Source organism: Strix uralensis, chromosome 1 (genome assembly GCF_047716275.1).
Source record: "Strix uralensis isolate ZFMK-TIS-50842 chromosome 1, bStrUra1, whole genome shotgun sequence".
In the NCBI taxonomy this organism is placed as follows: domain Eukaryota; kingdom Metazoa; phylum Chordata; class Aves; order Strigiformes; family Strigidae; genus Strix; species Strix uralensis.
Genome location: NC_133972.1, coordinates 97,999,101 through 98,021,477, shown reverse-complemented (window position 1 = coordinate 98,021,477; position 22,377 = coordinate 97,999,101). Strand labels below are relative to the sequence as shown.

Sequence of the window (22,377 nt, the reverse complement as noted above, 5' to 3'; positions counted from 1 at the left end):
AAAAATCTATTCTGACTAAAGGCAGTAACTAATTAAAAAAACCCAAACAACCCAAAACAAAAAAACCCTATGAATTTTCAGCTAATAGTTCTATTTCTTGAATACCCCAGTGCCACTACTGACTACAGATCTCTGCCACTAACTTCCTTTTTTTTTAAAAAACATTTAGCTGTGCCAAGCCCCCGCTTTGTTTCATACATTTTAGATAAAATTCTCCTGCCAAAGCAACAGAACCATGCTGTGATGAAAGCCACTGTCAGATGCATATAAAATCTCAATAAGCTCATCAATAAAATGGCTGCTTAGCTCCTATCCTAGGAGGAAATTTTTAAGATGCTGATGGATGACTTTGTTGAGGATGATTAAAACAATGAAATAAATCTGGTGCTCGCAGGAGTGCAGGATGGATTCAGGGAAGACAGAGACACATGCACCATGCAGTTTTCTTCTGTCTGCCTTGCAGGGTTACAGCCAGTGAAGCAGATGCAGGGTCTGTACAGGATATATGGCCACCACAGCTCTGCTTTCCATGCCTCACACTCCCTCATTCTTCACTTGCAAACATTTGGACTTGACCCTGCGTCTGGGTATATTATTCTCTCCCAAACACAGATAACAAGAACATACATCAGACTGCAAGTAAAAGCGCCTCTTGCGTACCTCACTATGGGTACACAACCTTTTTCTTCAGCATGTCATAGTCTAATCCTCCCTCTCCCATCTTCCTTGACTCCTTCTCCACCATTTCTTCCTCTTCATTCTTCTCTTATTTCTTCCTCATTCCTATACATTCCATCCCCTTTCCTTAAATTACTTAAGTACTATTTGAACTAAGATGTTGGCAGAATTAAAGATCAGCTTAGATGATTGAGAAGTATCAGCAATTATAATTGCTTTGAACAGTTACAGTGTACCAAATCAAATTTATCAGGAAAGGAAACAATGTTACTCTGTTCCATACAGCCAAGGTACCCCAGACTTCCAAACAAAGGATTGATACGCTTTTTCTTGAAACATTTCATATTTCCATGATCATACTAGAAAAAGCACCCAGATTTTCATTGCAGCACCAGAAGAGATGGGTTTACTCTCTCTACAAGTCTTCATGTTTACAAACACAGACGTAACAAGGGCTAGCACACTCTGTTTTACTCATTTATGAAATTCTAGACAGAGGTGGGGAAAATAAAAAAAAGTAAGCTTTTCTTTTGAGTTTTCCCTCCCTTATTACAGTTTTTCAAAACCTCTATATATCAGCACGTTCCTGGGATAAAATAGTATTTTGTTTTCTTTTATCATTCTAGGGCATATAATCTTTACCACAGTTTGGCATGGCTTTTCTCTGTGCCTCCGCTAATAAGTATAGTACATACTAGTGGGAAAATGGCCAGTGACAGAATTCAAGCCGCAAACCTGATAGCTACAGACCTATCTCAATCCCGTCAGCAGTCTCAAAGCTCATAGAGAAAATACACAGGCTGCACACCTGTTCCTGGTTAAACAAAGAAAATTGGATTTTTATCAGTTTGACTGTCACCTTTTACATAGCACTGTTTTGTCAAGAGCGACTAATGAAAGAGCTTAGCAGCAGATAAAGGATATACAGCTTTGACTGAATTCATAGATTTATCTAAAACATTTTCCACCAAGAATTATATTACATTCTTTTCAGAACTGAAATAAGATTACAAAGCATGGAAATGGTGTCTTAAAATATATATCTATATTATTGCATATGACTGAGCAGCTTCATTAATAATGATGTCTCTGAAGATTTCGGTTTTGCACACAGTCTTGGTGAAAGTTTAAATATACTGACTGCCTGTAATCCATATTAATTTTGGCTGGTATTTTGAATGGATGCCCCAGGAAAGAAGGGCGGGTTTTAGCAGTTTGTATGCTAATATACAACACAAGAGTTAACGTGTACATTTCCTTTTTTGTCCATGTCTTGTGTGTGCATGACCATGGACATGGTACTTGCTGCACTAACATTCGTTACCAACACTAATTCTACGCATTACAGAGGCACTGTGTGGCTGAACTGCGTTGGAGATGGTTGAGCTGACTATATACTGTACTCGTGGAGGTCTGTATAAAGCCTTAAAATAGACAATGCTAGCTGTATGATGCTGCAGCGTGAAGACCTGGAGTTCTTTCTGAAAAATACACCTAACATTTCAGTGGTACCAGAAAAATAAAATAAACTTCTGAAAAATTGAAAAGAAGCTCTGAATCAACATACAGCTTTTAACTGTCCTCTGAGACCATTAAAAGAATGAGTTAAAAAAACTAGGGTGAAACAAGAGTCCCAATAGCTGAACAGTAGAGTAAGCTCTCCCCGAAGCTCTCCCCATAAAGCTGGAGATGCAAACTTAAGTCCTTTCACTGAGTCACATCTAAGGCTACCCTGGGCAATGCAGCTGGAAGCAGATACCTTTCCATTCAGCTGAGTTGTCAGAGCTGAATAAATAACGTGCTAACCACATCACTTCTTTGTGCACATGAACTGCAGGAAACTTGTGTGCCTCCAGCACACTCGCCAGATGGGATAATTAGGCTCAGACAGATCACTGACCTTCCTAATAAAAATACCCCAGAAATGGAACTTGAATAAATCTGTGTCATGTTATCAAACTCCCGAACAATCCATGGAAATCCATCTATACTGACACATCCAGCAGCTTGGTATTCCTGTGGGTGCATCTCGTGAGGGCCGAAATCATTGGGATTTGGGTATTTTTAAGTATTTCTTCTATTTTCTTAATGGAAAATAGGCACTGAGAGTTCACTGCTGGGAACTACTCAGCTGTCTTTCTATGAAAATGATGAAAGCACATATATATGCATTTATGCTAAGCTATTCTCTCTTTAATTATCACTGAGGCTGGTTTGTCACACTAAAACAATTTTGGGGAAGTCAAGGCTTTGAGACAGCACAAAATGCAAATGCCATTTTGCCTTCCATAAATGGAAGGCATGACACCCATTTAAATAACACTATTTTATCTGAAATTATAAAGGTAAATATAATCAAATAATCTTATGTTTGAAAATAAGTTCATTATTTTAGAGTTACAAAGGCAACATGAGACACCGCATTCTCCCTGAAATCAGGGAGGTTTCCTTCCTTTGCCCACCAAGTCAATTTCTCCTTCCTCGATGTGTACCACAATGTTCAAACCCATACTGATGAATAATCACATTCACACGAAGCTACTCAGTTATTTACCAGGTATTATTATGACATATAATTCTTTTCCATGCCAATATGCGCTAAACCAGAAAGGATTAGACACAATGCCAATTATTGCAAAGTGCAATCTGCTATGAACAAAGGACACATCACAACTCCAAAGACAAGCAACTCTGGAAGTTCACAGGCAGAAGATAAGAGCAACTCCTCAAGAGTCCCATCACTCCCATGGAGATTAGGGCTGGCTCAGTGATCTGCAGTGACTGGAAGCATCTTTTCCTGTACTCCCATGGCCTGGCACTCCCAGGCAGCTAGAAAGTAAAGTTTATCCAGAAGCCCTCTACGAGCACAGCCTCCAAACATGTTACATACCCCAACACAGGCATGCAGCTCCACTTGGTCACACACTGGACGTTCTTGCATGAACGGATTCAACTTGCTATTTCAGACTTACATCTCTAAGCATTACTTCCACAAGGAAAAACTGGGTGTCAAAAGCTAGTCCTGATTTTAACAAAACACACATATTCTAAAAATCAAAATAACTAAATACTCAAATTCAACTCACAGCAAGATCTGACTTTTACATAGTTCTTCTTTGGCTGGGATATTCACAAGTGATTGAAGGGACCTATGCCAAAGTTAGAGAGAGGGCTTTGGTGAGGAAGTTTTATGTTTCCACACAAGATACACTCATACACATGGACACCACCTCCTATATATCCAGCTGCTGATGTGCAAAAACCGGCAAATCACAACAGAATCATAACAGTAACTGCGTATCTAACTTCTGCTCCCAATCCCCAGCTGAAAATTATTTTAACAGTTATTCAGTTGGAACTCTGCTAATGAACTAACCCACAAATTCAAAAAGAGACACAGATTTTTAATTATAAAGCAAACAAGTAAGCAGGGAGGGAAAACAAAAGGTAATAGATCAAATCATTTTGTCATTGATCTGGAGGTAAATCAGCAGTCACTCCCTCAAAACAAGGGGGTTACAAGAATGTATGAAATGACTCAACCCAACTATTTAAACTCAGTATTTTACACATTTCATACAAGTCCCACCTGTGCCACAACCACTGCGTGGTAAGAAGAGATTTGACCTTAAAATTATTTTAACACTGACCTCTAGTGACAATAGGTGTGAGTTTACCTTTTCATGGGGCTGCCCAGTTGGGAATGCATCTTCAGGCCACTCTTGCTCTTGCATCTCCAATCCATAGCTACCCCCACCACAAGGAGCATGCAGCCAAGGAGGGACCTCCAGCTCGTGTATATTCACCAGTTACAGTCACAGGTGAATTACGGGTGACAGACCATGGTCTGTAGAAATTTTATGATTAAATCCAAATCTCTGATTTCACTTATTAAAAAAGAGGAAAAGGCAACAAAAAGGAAATACAAACACTAGATTTTGAGCCTTGTAACTGTAATAAATATACTACAGCAGTGGTTCTCAACCTGTGGTCTGAGGACCCCTGGGGGGCTGCGATGTCGTCACAGGGGGTCCACGAAGGCTTAAAGCAGGGGTGGGGAACATCCAGCTCAGAAACATTTGGTCTGGCCCACAGCAAGCACTGCGTCTCCTTTTCCCACAGCCCACTCCCCTCAATGCTCCTCTCATACTCAAGCCCCCACCCCCAACCCCAACCTGCCCTGACATGCTAGTATAGTCAGTGCTAGTATGGTTGGTGGGACCCACTTTCACTAGGCAGTTTTTCTCTTAAAGACATTTTCTTAACCCAACGGCCCTCTTTAGGACCACAACGAGGCTGAAGTCTGTTCCTCCAAGTGGTGGCCCTGGACCCATAAACAAAAATATATGGTGACTGAGCACAGACAAACAAGAGGGGAAGTGAGAAGAATTGTAAAAACTTTTCATCATATTTTAATGTAAAAATTGGCATCAAATTCAGAATTAGCATGTTAAAATACCATAAAATAGGCCATTTGAGCAAAAAGAGTGTTGATACTCGTATTTTAAATTCATATGGAATCATTGCAATAAAGATATTATAATAGGAGTGTGTGCATTAACAGATTAATTTATTTCCCCTTCTCTCCAAATCTGAAGACCCTTCGTGAGAAAACTGAAATAAACATTTGATGCAGTCTAGTGATTTAAATCTTGAATTAAGTCTTGGTGGTCCACAGACACAAAAGGTATTTAAAGGGCGTCCGCGGTGAAGGAAAGGTTGAGAACCCCTGCACTACAGCATAAGCTAGGCACAACTAATGACTTGACAACTGCCCACATCTTCAGGCAACCAGCCAAAACGTCATCTTTCATCTCGGGGACTGTAATACCAAGGGAACCTCTTCTCTAATGCTCTGTAGCAAAAGTAGCCTTGCAGCTCCTGGTACAGTGCTCCTGCAGCTTTCTCTGCAAAATGTGAGTGTGATGGTTTGTACACCCATGGGAGCAGGTATTTTGCCCATGTATCCATTTCAATATAGTCCATACAGAAGGATGAGCATGTTACAGCAAGTTGCCAACTGCCTTGTCTCAAAAAAGTGGTGAGGAAGGTACAGCTGCCACTCCAGTACACAGCCCACTTAACCGTCTTTGCACGTAGAGTCACAGAATAGTTTGGGTTGTGAGGGACCTTAAAGATCATCTAGTTTCAACCCTGCTACCATAAGCAGGGACATCTTCCACTAGGTCAGGTTGCTCAGAGCCCCATTTAACCTGGTGTCTGATGATCCCTGTAGCATATGTATACACACACACACACGTATAAAGAACATGCTTAGTCAGGAGGCTAGAAATTTGCCAGCTGGACTTCAAAGGGTGAGCACTACCTTTGGAGCTGATCCCAGCTTGGGGTAAATATGAGTGGGTTTTATGTCATCTGAATCTATAAAGGTGCCCTTTGCATCATCCAGATGTTGTAATCTGTGTATTTAATTTACATTAACATGACTTATGTCAGGGGAGATTTTCACTTTCTGTCAACTATCCATCCCAATTGTCTCTGGTAGCAGTCCTCAAAACCAGAGTCCAGAAAACTTCTCCTGCTCTCCCCAAAACTTGCTTCAAGGACTGTATAGGTTGCCAGACTGCTTGTTCACTTAGCTGATACCACAAGGAATTTCATGGAAGCATCTGCTGGTGCACAGCTGTAGCCAGGTGACTGCACAGACAGCAGCACAGCCAGGGGAAGAGCACCAGGGGCCTGAGGGACTGTGCACCACAACAGACTTCAGAGCTAAAGCCAAATCAGTCATACCTAGGCACAAATACAAACCCATGTATTTCAAGATAATTGACTTCACTCTCCAATCGTTTTGACTGGAGAGAATCAGCTGTCAGAACAAACTTAACTGAAAAGACTGAAGATTAAAACACACAACTGATGTGAAATTAACAAGTCCTCTCATACTGACAAATACATCACCTGCTCATAATGAAAATTGCACAACAGATAAAACTTCTCTGCTGAACGAGCTGCCAGCAAGAAAAATCAAAGTGGTTATTTTTCAGTACCACAGTCATATACATGGTGCACTCAAAAAACGCCTGCTTGCCAGCAAGCCAGGCAGCCTTTGGCAACACACCTGGACCTTGCTTCCCCCAAAGCTTAGACCTGATGATTCTTCCATGTTTTAGCAGCTTACCCAATCACAGCAAAACACAAGTCATGGGAGAAGGAAAACATACCTTATTTAAACACACTGAAATCAAAACCCAACCTGCAGATTTAATGTTTAGGTTACAAACTAGGTAATGAGACTTCCCCAAGTATCCCAGCTGTATGTACGAGTGCTTTGGGATGTACATGTACAATTAGATTTATGTATCTATGGAAAAAGAGAGAGAGATAGATACACTAAATAATGGATGCAGAATTGCCTCTAAGTTGTCATAATCATTACCTGGCTTGGACCTCAGCATCAGCATGAACTGGTCTTAAAAACAATCATTCGCTCATGTTAGTGGCTGCCAAACCCCCATCTAATCCGTTCATTAGCAATATATCAGGTTAGCAAGCTGCCATGGCAGGAAAATAATTAGCTTTCCATTGTGGGGTGGCACATTCTCTATCGCATTGACATAACAAATAACTCGATAAACTGCTATAATTTATTTGCTTCTGAGCCTTTTTCTTCCCCCTCAATTAGCCCTTCAGTAGGTTGTATTAAACACACACGAACTGTAACTACAGAGTCCTTTGACCAATCTCAGAAGTCTTAGGCAGTACAGATAGCTATTACACAAGCAATTTATGAGTGACCTACCTTTAGGTCATTTAAATAAAGCTTGATAGAATAGCTGAAAGAAGACTATGCCAAAAGGCATCCTCATTAGGTCTCGTCTGTATCATCTGCATGTACCAAGTAACGTGCTATTGTGTCCCAGCACACAACACAATGATTGTGCAATGGTTGTGTGGGAAAAGGATTGCTGCTGTTTTAAAGATTTCTTAATTAGGTCTGTCTTCTTGCCTTAACAAGAAGGTACATGTACTTCCAGGATGGGTTTGGCTGGGATGAAGTCAAGACAGCCTAATCATTTTTCTGCAAAGTGCTTTAAGAAGAGGCAGTTCAAAAACAAAATTCGAAGATGTGGGCAGTAGGAGACAGTAACATTACATTCTGCTCATGTGAAAATGAACTCCTATAAGCAGAATTCTACTAGGCTGTACAGCATGTCACCCCAAGCAGTTTCACCATAGCTAGGTTAAGGTAATTCATTCCTTCTATCAAAGAAATGATATTTATTTTAATCCTAGGGAACTGTGTATCAGCACTATCTTCTGTGGTGTGTTCATGGGTTAATTACGTGGTGCATTAGAGAACTTATGATGTACAATGTTTTTTTATTTTCTTGCTTCTCCCTCAACTTTGTACTGTGAACACAGGGAAGATTTTCATTGGTACTATCCCTCTTACCCAGTACCGCACTTTATCACATGATTTTTAATTCATGTGCTATCACTACTAGAGACCTCATCTACTCTCACAGGGAAATATTCAGCTTTCTTGCTGCTTTTCTCTGTACTTCTGCAACCTCTTCTTGCTGAGTGCTCAGCAAACATAGAAGATTACACAGATCAGGTGGGAGGAACCAGTCTTTATATAATAGCATGCTTCTAATAAATGCAAACCTTTCTTAATGAAGTCTGACAGATGTTTACATACAGCATCTCACATTGATATTTAACTAAAACAACTTGGCAGAAATCTTAACAAGAGGTCATCAAAATACCCAAGCAATTTCTTTCACTACCTGCCATATGGTTCTGCTGAATTTCATTTACCATTGTGCTGTCTTGTTACTTGGCTTCATAAGATATCATTAGCAGCCACTACTTCTTTCTGTTCAGTCTTTAATAGGACTCACTAACTGCATTATCTCCCTCAAAATTGCCCAGCTTAACCAGTGATTTCCCTTTTGAACTCAAAATGTTTGAGAGGGTTTGAGATCATAGTATCAGAAAGGAACTATTTTGGATCATAAGAAGTAATACCTTTACTTTTTCTGGGAAAAGCAATTAACACCACACTCTTGTGGAACTACCTTTGAGAAAGAAGATAACATTGTGAGTAAGTATTTTGAACACAAGAGGCCCCAAATGAATTGCTTGGATATAGATATTCTTTATTCAGTGCTATTCACCAAATAGTATTTTGAGTCCTGTTACAATGCATTGTTTGTTCTGTTCTTCTTGCCACTGCTCCATCTGATCAATTCCATTGGAAAAGAAAAAGAAATTAAATCACATGTTGGGTGAGCATGCAGTGAAGATACACTTTTTTGCAGGTGATGAACAGCGTATGACTTGTTGCTTGCAAGTACTTCAAAGAAAGGTCCTCAGTAACCAGCATGCAATAGCAATGTATTGCAACACAAGAAAAAATAATGCAGGACAAAAACACTCATCATCTACAAGACTGTAAGGTAAGTTGGATTTATTTGTGTCTTAACAGGCCTGCCCATTCAAGGGCTACAGGCACAGAAACAAGCAAACAGAACTGAAGATTCAGCAAAAGAATGGAGCACTTAGAAGAATGTGATGTTTTCCTGTAGGAAGTCATTCCCCAATGAAAATTTAACTAGCATCAGTGTAGGCAGCAAAAAACCAAAAACATTAGAGTTTTCCTAAATGAAAATAGCAATCAAAGTTTTTGGTTGCCAATCGGCTTTGGAATGCTAATCATTATGGTAACTGTGCTGGTGAAGGTAAGGAATTACTTAAAAACCGTTATTTTCTTTTCCATTTTTTTTCTTTAATCACTGCTGTACAGCTGAACATGCTCAAGGAAGCAAAACTGCACGGATAATTACCCCCATGGAAGCAATCCAAAGGTTCACAAAGTAAAAGCTGCTTCCAACTTAAAAGATCAAGGTTTTAAATTAGGAAAGCACTTGAGTCTCCAGCTGATAAAGATGTTTGACCTGCTGGGCAAAGGTAATTGTCAGGGACTTAATTCAGGACTCTCACTGCACACAGTGTAGGGGAGTTCCCCAGTGCAGTAGTTTAAAGCAGTAAGATGCTATTTAGAGCAACAAGAGAAACAAGCACTGCAATTTTACAAATAATAAAAAATACCAGAGGCTTTTAGGCTCTCCCCTAAGAACCCACTGCTCTTCTTCCTTCAGAACCCTTTTCCAAACACTGGCAGAGGTGTACAAGTCAGCCTCTGGTCAAACTCATGTCGGGAAAGGAAACAGGTTTTCTTGTTCTTCATCAGATCTGTACTTCCTTTACAAATGCAGTTCAAACAGGAGTGGAAGAAAACTTCTGAAATTGCTGTCATGCTCATAAGAGACCTAAGACATATCCCAGAGAATGAGGAGTTACAAGGAGTGAAGGCAGACCTCACATTAGCAATCCTGCACTGCGTGGAAAGGCCACTGTGGTTGCAAAGCACAAATCATAGAAGAGCAATATGTTAAGAAATGAAGTTTAATGAAATCAGCCAATTCCCTGCTTCCATCAATCAGTAAGTCACCTGAATCAATTCACATCTTCCTTAACACCTAAACCTTAACTTCCTGTGAAAAATAAGCAGAGAAAATTACACTGCACTTAGAAGTAAAAGGAGATTTTGAATATATCATTTATCATCAGAGGGATGTACTTTAATATACTAACATACCACAACACTTTAGTATAAGCCTCCACCTCCCCTCAAAGCCAAGCAAACTCTTGGATGCCTCATTTAGCATAATGAAATAGCAATGAAAAAACCCAAAAGAATCTAAAGAAAAACACACAAGGTATGTATCTTTCTTCATTGCTCCTTTTAATCACACTGCAAAATACTAATCAGCCATGTAGTCCTATTACTGTATTTCTGTAGTACATAGCTAGTAAATACTTGCTGTTTGCAAACAGGACTATCTGCAAAGAATATAACAGATCTCACATGGACAGTGACAGTGGCTCAGCTAGCATGGGGTAATGCATTAACCTATGATAACTCAATCTGGAGCAACATGGGGTTTCAGAATCTAAGAGCTATAATTTAATCAAATAGTACTGATAGCGAATATTATTCCGAGGATATAGCATACAGCAAGATGCACACAAGTATTTCAGACCTTGGAATCATACATGCCCCCCAAATCTATGACACAATTTCAATTAGTGACACATACAAAATTAAAATAGACATCCAGTAGCAGAATGGGGGAGCAAAATTAACACGGGCAATACTTTCTCTAATGAACAGTATAAAGAACAAGACTGGATGTAGGAAAAACTTCAACTCCCTTAATCTTCGTTTTCTGAATTTCTTCAAATGGCAAAGAACAAACGCTGGGGGCAGCACGTGGAGGAGGAAGAGGACACAATGTGAGCTCCAGGATTTTTTTTTAACATCTTACCTATCTCCATATATCTGTGTAAATAAAACTGCAATACAAACTCAGAAAATTCTTATATAACTTAAAAAACAAACCCAAAAACCAAAAGAACCCCAAAGCTTCAGTTTGAGGAGCATGGGTTAGCTGTTTCACTAGAAAACAAGCAAATCCCCAAATCCGTCTCTATGTAAAAGAGAAGCTGTCAGGGAAGAAAAATCAAGCAATAGCACACTGTTTACTCCAATACCCTGGTGGATATTAGCATGAAGGCACTTTCTTGTCTGAACCAGAACCAGCATCCAGGAATGCCAGATATGTGAAACTGCCGTGGTGAGCATCATATGGTACATCAGACCCTTCTCTCTCTCTCTCTCTATCTCCCCCTCCCCCCTTTTTTTTTGTAAAATACACGACAGTTGCCAGAAAAGTTATTCTCCTCCATCCAAGCATTTCAGTGTTTCTTTTTTTCTATCAGCACAAAGAGCATTTTCATTTTTCTGCTTCTGGGGCTGAAGCAAGAAATCTTTGAAGAGCCCAGGAGCCACAACACACTGAATTTTTGACTCCACCATGAGGAGCTGGTAGCTTGTTTCCCACACGCATGACGTCAACTGCTACACAACTGTTTGGGGCACATCATCGACTTTTGCTTCAACCCACAGTAAAGTGACACCCCCTGCAAGCAGTTGCCATGAAAGTGACTGATACAACAGAATTTAGCTGTGATATATGAGTTAAAGCCTGTAGTATCAGGTAAGAGGAGAAAAACTGACTGCCAAAGAAATGCTTCTCAGGCTCACTGTAGCAGCCTGTAATGAGAAGATATTGCAAAGTAAGTTCTGGAAAGCTTATAAGATACACTGCTTTTATATTTTAATAGGCTCTTCTACATTCTCCTATAAAGTACTACTCTAAATACCGAACACTAGTATAACTTCTGATGGTCCTCACGTGTCTGAGCAAAACGACTGGATGCTATACACTCAGGGACACTTACTGCTGCCTTTTGACAGAACTCCCAACTGAAAGCATTCTGGCTTCATGGTGGAAAAAAAAAAAAAATATATATATATACACAATATGTATATGCAATAAATACACATACACTATATAAATAGATCTGTCCTGGTAACCAATTTAGACTCAGTATAACTGGGTACTTTCGCAACATCTTCAGACAGATCCTGCTCATTCTCTGACAGCTTTCTACCATTAGGGAAAAAAAACCATATACCCTGAAAGTCAGCATAACTTATACACTGGATAAATACCCTTAGAGGAAATAATAACACCTACCACTACTTAACCAGCTCAATATGAAAATAACAAGTCAATACTGGATCCCATATGTGCATGCATGCATGCACACGTATGTGAGTTGGAAATGACAAAGCCTATGTGGTTTTGGCTCAAGTTTTTGCTCAGCCCAGTCTGCAGTGGTAATCCATGCACATTTAAACAGGTTCTGATCTAAGTGGAATAAGTGGAACAAGAAGAAAATTCTGTGATTTCTCCACAGGAAGCACATTGTAGCTTGTGTAGCCATCAACTTTCCCAAAGTAGAGAGAGAAAATGAGGTGAGCAGAGAGATGAAATAGGGTTAAAGGAAATCCTTGAATTAAGACAACACAGACTGAACTTCATCACAGCAGAAACACCAAAAACTACTGCAACTAGTTTACTGACTTCACCTACCAGATTTAGAAGCCACTTTAAATGCCCAGTGCAGCCTAAAAGAAGCAAGTCTGGTATTCCTTTGTTTTCAATAAACAGTTGCCAAAATATCTGCTACAGTTTTTCAGCCTACCTGCATATTCACTGGGCAATTTTAATCACATACAGCTGTTCATGCAACTTTAATGGTGTTTTTCCCCCTGAAACATTAATTCCACCTGAAACATTAATATTTCCTGGTTAACGGTCCTATGTTATAAATCATTTTGTAAAATACAGGCTATTAAAGTAAGAAGTTTATGTAAAAGTTTTTGCTAAGCAACTCATGCACACAGAAACATGGAACAAATTCTACCCAGCATACAAATACCTGAACTAAACACATCAGAAGGGAACAAATCGCATTGGCGTATCCAGTATGGGTGGAACTGGGATTAGTTTGAAATGATTTCTTGTTCATTAGGTTATTTTTTTTAATGTAAATTCCTTTTTTTAATAAATGAAATACTGTTTCAATCTTATAAACCAGATTTTACAATCATTTTATGATTTTTATATTTTAGACCTACAAGAGAACACCATGACCACGTAATTTGATCCCTTCCTTAATGTAGACTGAAGAACCACTTTCAGGCTTTAAAACTTCTGGGTCTTCTTTGCTATGTATAAATTAGCTGCAAAAGCGTGACTGAAAAAAGGTGTTTAAAATTAAAATAGAAAGAGGAGGAAAGGACAGTGAAAGGCACTGTTTATTTAAATTTCACAGCAACTAAATGCCTGATGTTTGCAACAGTCCTGCCTTGACCTCTACCTGGACAGCATTATGACACTTTCTTCATTGCTGAGATAAAGGCATATACGGTCAAGGGCATATCATATTTTATTTAAACACACTGCAGAAGAACATTAAATTTTACAGGTCAGATTCTCCATGGTGAGCAAAGCTGGGGCTGCAGGGAAGAGCAAACAGCCAGCTCATGTGAGAGCTGCCAAGGTGCAGCTGCCATTATCTGCCCTGAATAAACATCCTCAGCCTTGGCATGGCCTGACAGGTCCCTCAGCCCAACATACCCTCTCTCCACCTGGATTTTAGAGGGACAACAGCTTACAGGGCTACGGTACTACCTCAACCAGGACCATTTTTTAATAGATTTGAGTCCCGCAGTGAGACGAAGTCCCATTGTTGCAAAAGGGGAGAGCAGCTCTGTCAGCCTTTATCAGGTTTTTGCCCTGCTTGAGACCTCCTTCATACAGATGAAGGTCCTCACTTGCCATTCAGAGGCACTCTCAAGTCACCTCATGCCTGAACGTTGTAATTGTACATAAAGGTACTAAAGCAAGTTTCAGTCAGTCAACCTCACAGTACAGGTATACAAAACCATAACCATTTACCCTCTCTAGCCACATCATGTTAGACCTGCACCTTACTAGTGGCAACCATTTCAACGACATGACACACATATTTCAACCACAACTATGAACCCAAACATGAAATGAGGTCCTGACTCATCCCACCTAAAGCAACCAAGATGACTGCATCCAGAGTGAAGTCTCCCTCTTTCACAGCCAGTGAGAACAGACAAGACACCTCCTGTGGATGTTACAGCCCTGAGAACACACCTGACCCCCTGGGCATCTGCACTTGTATTTTTGACTGCACAGCTACGAGCCTTCGCTGACAGGAGAAGCTCAGCTCTCCCTGCTGCAGACAGAGAAATAACACTGACGCACAGATAAATGCCAGGAAGGCACCAGGATCAGCTTCATCTTATCTGGGGCAATCTTTCAGCCAATGAAAAAAAAAATCTCTTGGGGCCTTTGAACAAAATGGCTTTTGGTCTAGCAACCACATCTCCCCCTCCAGGCTCCACATGGGCTGTGGGTTTAATCTCATCCTCCTGCAAAGACACTGACAGGAGCAGGGCCACCCTTAACTCCATCGACTGCTCCGCGACTGCACGCTTCAGGCAAAGTGGCATTCAGCTGCATATGCCTATTAGGGCTCTCATACTGGAAACAGAAGTGGAACAGACAACCAAGGTAATTTAATCTAGCAAGATAATTCACTTTCAGTATTACCCCCACCCCCTTCCACTGCCCCAAATGAATCAGTAACAAGTGCCCAGACTTTTCCTAATGGAAAGGGAATTGTATGCCTATTATCTTTACCCTTCACTCCATACGAACTGTAGAAATGTCTGTACCAGATTCTGAGCTTACAAATATCACTGTGAACAGGGATGGCTTCCACAGAAGTAACTATGTTGCTAGTAGCATAAAGCAGGATGGAGATCTGAATTGGGCGTCTGTTACTTAATGAAACTCTCTGAAGTCAGATTTAACTTTCTGGACATTTTTTCTCGTTGCTGCTGCTGTTGGTTTCAGAAAGCATGGAGCTCAACATAGCAACCCACACAAGAAGAAAGTCTCTCCTCCATTTCCCTCTGTCCCCAACCTTTTCTCAGTGAGGTGTCACCTTTTATCCCTTCTACAGACTACTCTTCAGAGCAGATACTTCTTTAAAGTACTACCCGTCCCTGACCACAAAGAAGAAAATAACATCTTCAGCTATGGAAGTATCTAAGATCCTTCTTGGAAGCTGTGATAGAAGATTATTAAATCCTACACGTAAGACTTCTTTGCTCTGCAAGTCTTCCATTCACTACTTCTTACATTCAAAGTAAGTCTGTACCGACACATGCGTGCAGTTGTGTAAGCCTGATGTGCAGTTACCTCTCCAACCCTCATCTGAAGGGTTGCCAGCACTTTTGTAGAATCAGGCTGGGGAAGTCAACTACACTCCCTCCTTCCCACAAGGGATAATGCACAATGTCTCACACCTGCCAAGTAACTGAATTCATTAATTTCTAATAATGGCAGGCTTTCACTAGATGTCTTCCATAATTCTTGATCAGGCATTTGTATGTGGTCTTACCCGTGACAGATGCAGTTGCTTAGCTCTTACTCTGGTGGTTCACTGCCAGCAATCCACAGGCCAGGAAAATTGGGAAAGTGTTGTATGTTACAAAGCGTCAGGAAAGGGAGGGAAAGCAGAGTTGGATTGTGTGCATTTTTAACACACAAATATTAGTAGATGTAGAGAACCCGAACTTCACCTCTCACCCCTTTTTGCTCTACCAAGGGTAGCATGCAGATCATGACAGCAGTCACCTCACCTGTATGCTTTCCACAGCTCCACCTTTCCCACCACTCAGGTTATGCAGCTGAGCTCCCTGTACATCACCCAAGCTCTTTTGGGTCACTAACATGATGTTGTTGATGTCATTGCTGCAACGATCAACCCTGAAGCACAATGCGACGATTATTTCCCTGCTCACATTCATAGCGCATTTGTTCCAGTAGGCTTGAAAATGAGGGGATGAGGCAGGCTAGGTTTTCCTGCTCAGTAGGTTTTTGCTCCAATCTAATTAAAAACATTCAGCAATTCACTGAAGTTCCTTACAAACTGCACGTGTCCCAAGCTTTAAAATAAGCTCTGGAAGCAAACGGCCTGGCACATTTTTTTTAAATACACTCCCCAGATGGAGAGGATTCCTCAGAAATTTCTTTGTGATACTATACCAAAGCTGCTGAACCAGAACAGTTGAGCTTCTGAACTACGTTCTTTTGTTGTTATTGTTAATGGCTTTTTTCCTTGTCTAAAAACTGACAAGGAAAGCCACTCTTGGTTCTCTGACATGCAGAGAAGTGACAGTACAGCTCACTGGAAACAGGCAGCTCTGGTCACCTCGGTCTGAAACTGGGTCAGGGGATGCCAGCTTGTGGTTATACCCAGTGGGATATGCAAGTAATACTGGGGATTCAGAAGCTGAGTACAAGACCACTCTTTTCTTGCAGGCAGAACTCGGGTAATTCAGCTTTAGCGCTCTGAGAGAAGGCAGCTTGCTCACAACCAAGGCATGTTTTAGCTACCATTTTTTTAAAAGGCCCCACTTCGGGGAAACGTGCCAGGGAATCTGTGCAAACAGCCAAGCCAAGCCCCACACGGCTGTACCACCTTAATCCAAAGGCAAGCCACCACTGGGAGGTGGCCACTGAAGTGCATTATGTTGATGTTTGTGGGAGAACGTGCACTGACAGAAAGTCAATCCAGCTCCAAACAGTGTCAACACTGCTGGTGGAATTCAGAGGGAAAGACTACATAGACTTGACACGTTATGCTTGTAACTCCATCCCTGAAACTGAAAACAGACTTTTCCCTGCCAAGAGTCACTCCGACCTGAGAAGCTGCAGCAGAGAGTGGTGCACACAAAAAGCCTGCGAGCACCTCGGGAAGGCTGCTGCCATCAAACAAGCGCTAAAGGATCCTCTGGACCGGCCAGCTATCACACCACCAGCTCCCAAATTTAGCCCTTCTCGCTGTCCCTAAATGCCTCAAAAAATGCCTGTTCTCATCTCCAAAAGCACAGTGCCCTTAAGCTGAACAGCCGAGAACAAATTCCTTCAGGGTTTTAACAACCAATTAAGGGATGTGAAGCAATTACTTTTATACCCATACAAATGAAACTCCTCCAATGCAATTAACTATCCCTTATCATCTACTGTTGAATTTGCAGGAAGCATATGCTGTACACTTTCTCCTCCCCTAGCTTTTCCACAATTTTAATCAGTTTGTTTTAGCTAATGTAATGGAACCTACCTATTCTAGAGAAATAATATATGGCTACAAATTATCTGAATATTTTTAAATGTCTTTTTTCATTTCAAATATAATTTCATTTGAGATTTTGCAGCTTTCATTTCTATTAATAAATTATCATTTCTTCTTTATAAGTGATGAGCTAGAGTGTCATGTAATTTTTTCCTCTAAATAGACCAAGACTTTGATCTAATGCAAGCCCTTGCTGGGAGTAGAGAGACTTTCTGTCTAATTTAGTTACAAAAAATATTCAATTAAACTTGGGAGTTTAATTCATTTAGTTATGAAAATTAAATGAGCTCAATAAGGTACATTTGATTTGCCTCAGGAAAAAAAAAAAAAAAAAAAAAAGAGAAGAATCTCTGAAAGGGGAACAAATAAGAAGGGAGAACAAAAGTAACTTTTCCTGCTCATGATGAAAGGTGGATAACATGAAGAGCCTGAGTTCCATTTTGTGTACCTATATAAAACATAACCACAATGATTTCATGCAAAATGTATATCCAAAAGCCACATGAATATCCGGTATTAACACCTGATTTGTCTCCTGGGTAACAAAAATCCCTGTAGGTCATAACTGAGTCCATCCCAGTCAAGGGAAGATGTGACTCCTCACACCAGGAAGACACCATCCACACACAACTCTTCTCCATTTGGGGAAAAAGGAAAATACCGGAATTATTTTTCAAAACTAGAATGGAGCAACATGGATCTCTCTGACAGAAGCCCCCTTCTAGTTTTGCAGCTGTTACTTACCATTTTTGCAGATAGGACAGCACTGATCGGGTTCATACACCGGATCCACGCACTCGGTCTGGGGACAAGCTGAGACAGTGCACAGCACTTCACCATTGGCTTCACAGCGACACTTCTCACACGGAGAAACCTGAAAGACAAATCCAGTCACTTTTTAACTTAATGCCCTTCTGAAGCATGCAATGTCTACCTTCCTATCTGCATGGTTCTTTCCGTCACCTCTTTTTCCTCCCCACTTTAAAACAAATGCTTTTTATGGTCTGAATAATGCAGAGAGCGAGGCTGGGCACCTGCAAAATTACAGAACCACAGCAGAAAAATAACAGGTTCTGCTCTGAACCTGTGCACCAAATGGGAAGGTCAAAGGGATCCTGTGAACAAGAACACTTTAGACTTTTAACACAAGTAAAGCAAAAATTTCCCTACCACATTTCTAATGAACTTCCAGCAAATTAAGGTTGTAATTTAAATGAAAGCCATTTTAATTCTATTAGGGGTTCGAAAAGTAATTTAGCAGAAGATACTGTATTTAAAGAAGAAAAATTTTGCTAAACGAAATATGAACTTTCTTTTAATGGAAATCCTTATTGCAATTTTTCCAGGTTTGAAAGCTTTTTGGTAGCAGGAAGTTGCATTTCATTGAAAATTATCATTTTCAAAGAGAAGTCATAAAAAAACCTCCTTTGAATTCAAGTATTTCCCAAAGGTTAACTGTATTTGTATTCATTCTTGTGACACGTGTAGCTTTCTGAAAAGAAATTGCAATTCAAAGAAAGGGGTAAAGCAAAATACAGGTCACCCTTTTTACCTACTGAAATGTTACCGGCTTTGAAGAACTCTACAGAACAGGAGTACCATGAGATAATTACTTGAATGACCTACTTCAATGAAATGAATTCCAAACAAAACAGCATCAAGGCCCTATTTAGGAAAAAATGGACTTTCAAATGTCTGCATCTAGCACATGTACAATTCCAGCTGTCCTCTTAATTGTCCCTGACCAGGCACTGCACACTGCATCGCTGAAGTCCTCGTACCACACAAGGAGCTGGATGTAGAGGGAAGCAAGGGTGCTAAAGAGCAATAAATGGTATACTGTAAATCTCATTGCTGTACTCCAAAAAAACCACGCTGGCATCCATGCTTAGAGCGCAGGATGAAAATGCAGCTGAATGTTATTATTAGTGATCCTCTAAATCTATAATATATGCAGATTCTTGGTTTATTAAGGATGAGGCAGTTTTTTTATGGACCCTTCTTCATTCCAGATTCCAGTTGATGCAAACAACCACCTGTTGCATTTCTCCAACAAAAGCAGAGTAACCTCAAATCTAAAAAAAAACCCCAACTACTCTCTGTGAAGAATCGTCCAGATGTCTAACTTGCAGATCATCTGTTCCTCCTCCCTATTTCTTAGGCAGCCCATCACATTTTTTTGTCAAATCCATTCTCTGCTTGCTTGCCTCTTTCACATCCTTCTCACTTCCAAAGTTCAAACATGCTGATGCTTGCACAGCATCATCTCCAAGTAAATGCTCATCCATGCTTTGCTACTTCTCTTCCCACCTGCCAGGTCTGTTATTTGCTTATGCACTCACATATCTTTCACGCTGTCCCCTCTGCTTAGAAAGCCTAAACAGGGTCTCCTGCTGTGTTGCTTTCTGCTTGTATTACTATTATTCATTTCCTTTCCTTCCTTTGCTAGCTACTCACTTTCAGTTTGCTCTACTCTCTACCAAGGATAACACCACACCATACATTTATAAAATGCTGCAAGAAGGCTGACAGCCCAGTACTGCAGATTCTTATTACAGTCTCTGGGACAAGAACTTTGTCCTGTAATGGTTTATAAACTGCCACATTCACTTGCAGAGCTGGAGTGCCAGCAGATGAGGAGGTTTCTGATCCAGTGTTCAGGGTCAAGAGGCTCAGGTATTCCAGGTAATCACTTGAACTGCACATGAAATTGAGTGTCAGCAAACCTGAGCTCCTAACTATCCACAAGTCAATAGGAAGAATCCGTCCTGCTGGAGTTATATCCAGAAACAATACTTACTAAAATATGAAAATATGTTTTTAAGGAGAACTGATTATTTTTTATTATTATTTTTAAGGAATCCTACTTGACCAGAGCTATCAGAACTCAATTCCAAGGATCAGGCTCAACAAGGCAAACCTATAGCTTTCAATCGGTTTTAACATTTTTTGCCATGGCTCGAAAAAGATGAAAATTTGCCAATCATCACAGTTCAACATGACCACTAATTACCACAACAGATACTCCCTCTCCCAGGACACTGCTTAGTAGCTGTGTCATTCAATATTAGAAGCAATATAAAAACTAGAGTATCTTATGATAATCAGGAAACAAGACAGCACACAGATGTTATTCCTAAAATCTCTCATCTGTAAAATTTAAACATATTCTAATTAAGTAGGTTGTTTACTAGAATTCCAAACTTGACAGAAGCCTAAAATTCCTAGAACAAGAAGCCATTTAATGAAGCATTCAAAACACTACTGAATGAGAAACAAAATTGATCTAATCTTTATCTAATGATGATTCAGAATAATGCACTTCCGTCCTACACAGCACATACAGTTGAAAGACTACATCTTTCATGAACGGAGTACACTGTTAATGTGATGCTGAATGTGATTCATGAATATCCTTTCTGTGTAACAGATCATGGGATTTCAGAGGAATATAGTACACCTTTAATAAGTACAGTCATCTGTACAACCCACCAATATGAGTAATGGTAGCAGAGTTAAGGAAGGTCTCCATGTACTTATTTCTACAAAGCTCTTTTCAGGCATGTAAGTAAACCACAGTGGCTGCTAAAATGGTATGAGTGTCAACCTTTATCTGTTCATCTTTGGACTAAATGGTAGTCCATTGCTTTTTATATATCATCGGGAGGTAGCAGGAACTGTAGAAGAACCCCACTTCTTTCTGCATGTTAATGGCAGCTTAATACTTGGGAGACATAATCATCACTAGAGACAGAGACAGTAAGACAGGCTGTACATGTAACAACAGTTAAATAAATCAGAATGAAAAGACACATTTGGCCCTTTGTTTCGTCTCTTCTACTCTCACAAGGTAAGCACGATCCCTGCAGCGCAGTTCCTAGTGGCAGCCAATGCAACGAGCATCCCAGTTGTTCATCTGGGAAACGACCAGCCTGACAGCACTCATGTGTAGCACATCTGACATAACCAGGCTGGACTGGAAATAATACCACCCATCAACCTCTCTCTGAAGACTAATGATACCACATCTCTGTGGTCTACTGATGAAGCTATTAACTCTATAGCAGCAGTAGTTCCGCCCATGCAAAAAACTGTGGGAAGACAATGAGAGGCACAGAAGTCTTACGTATTCACCAGGCAGCCATAAAACCTGTAGAAAATAGAGTACAGATGGCAACCCCCCCACCCCAACTTCTTTAGAACCGTTTAAAAGGAATTTTATGAGCAGATGTATAGATGGAGTTGCAGATGTTGTTAAAAAGCAAACACACCATTGTGTAAACAGGTAGATTTCCCACTAGCGGGGCATGAAGAAGCCTGTAGCTTAATAAGGGTAGCAGATTTATCCAGCAACTTCATGTAAATTGTCATCATTAAGAAGCGTCAAATCATTTGCACGCATTGAAGTTGTGGCCCAAAGTAATTTGAGCTTTCTCTTCCCCCTTTCCACATGACAAACTTTAATTAAAAAACAAAACCAAACCAAACTAACAAAAAATCTGAATTGAAAAATACATAATCTACATTTGGTTCCTTGAGCCTTGAAAACATCTACATTAAAAAAAAAAAAATCTATCATAATCCCAAACTTATTTGCTATTGTGCTGGAATTTTTTTAGTATTTCCTTGCCACTTATACAACTCAGGAGAACATGAATGAGGTTAGGCTGACAAGAATAAACATACCAGCCTTGGTCTTACTTCTGTGTGCCTTCAAAATACCACAGATGTTTCAAAATCCATTTGGGTTTGTTGACTTCCAGATTTCCAAGTAACTTATTCACAAATAAATACAGTTATTGGTAGCAAAGAAATTCTAAAAAAGATGCACAAAGCAACAACTTTCAAAAATGTAGGTCCTTCCCAAACATTACACTTCTGAAGATAATTCATGGTCCTTGTAAGGCTATAAGTCAGCCTGCATTTTCAAATCTTACTGTAAGATTGAAAAACCTCTCTAGGAACACTTGTTCAGCAATCTCCAGCTCCAATGCCGAATTTTATCCTCACTGCATT

The 22,377-nt window shown here is 40.2% G+C and overlaps 1 protein-coding gene across 3 annotated transcripts in view; it reads right to left on the bottom strand.

Moving 5' to 3' along the window:
* The window catches only part of VWC2 (von Willebrand factor C domain containing 2), a 63,388-nt gene that overhangs the window by 34,035 nt on the left and 6,976 nt on the right, over positions 1-22,377 (bottom strand). For all 3 annotated transcript variants that reach the window (XM_074893150.1, XM_074893129.1, XM_074893140.1), the window contains exon 3: positions 18,106-18,235. In XM_074893150.1, coding sequence (XP_074749251.1) covers positions 18,106-18,235 — 130 coding nt within the window. The remainder of the gene's footprint in view (positions 1-18,105; positions 18,236-22,377) is intronic.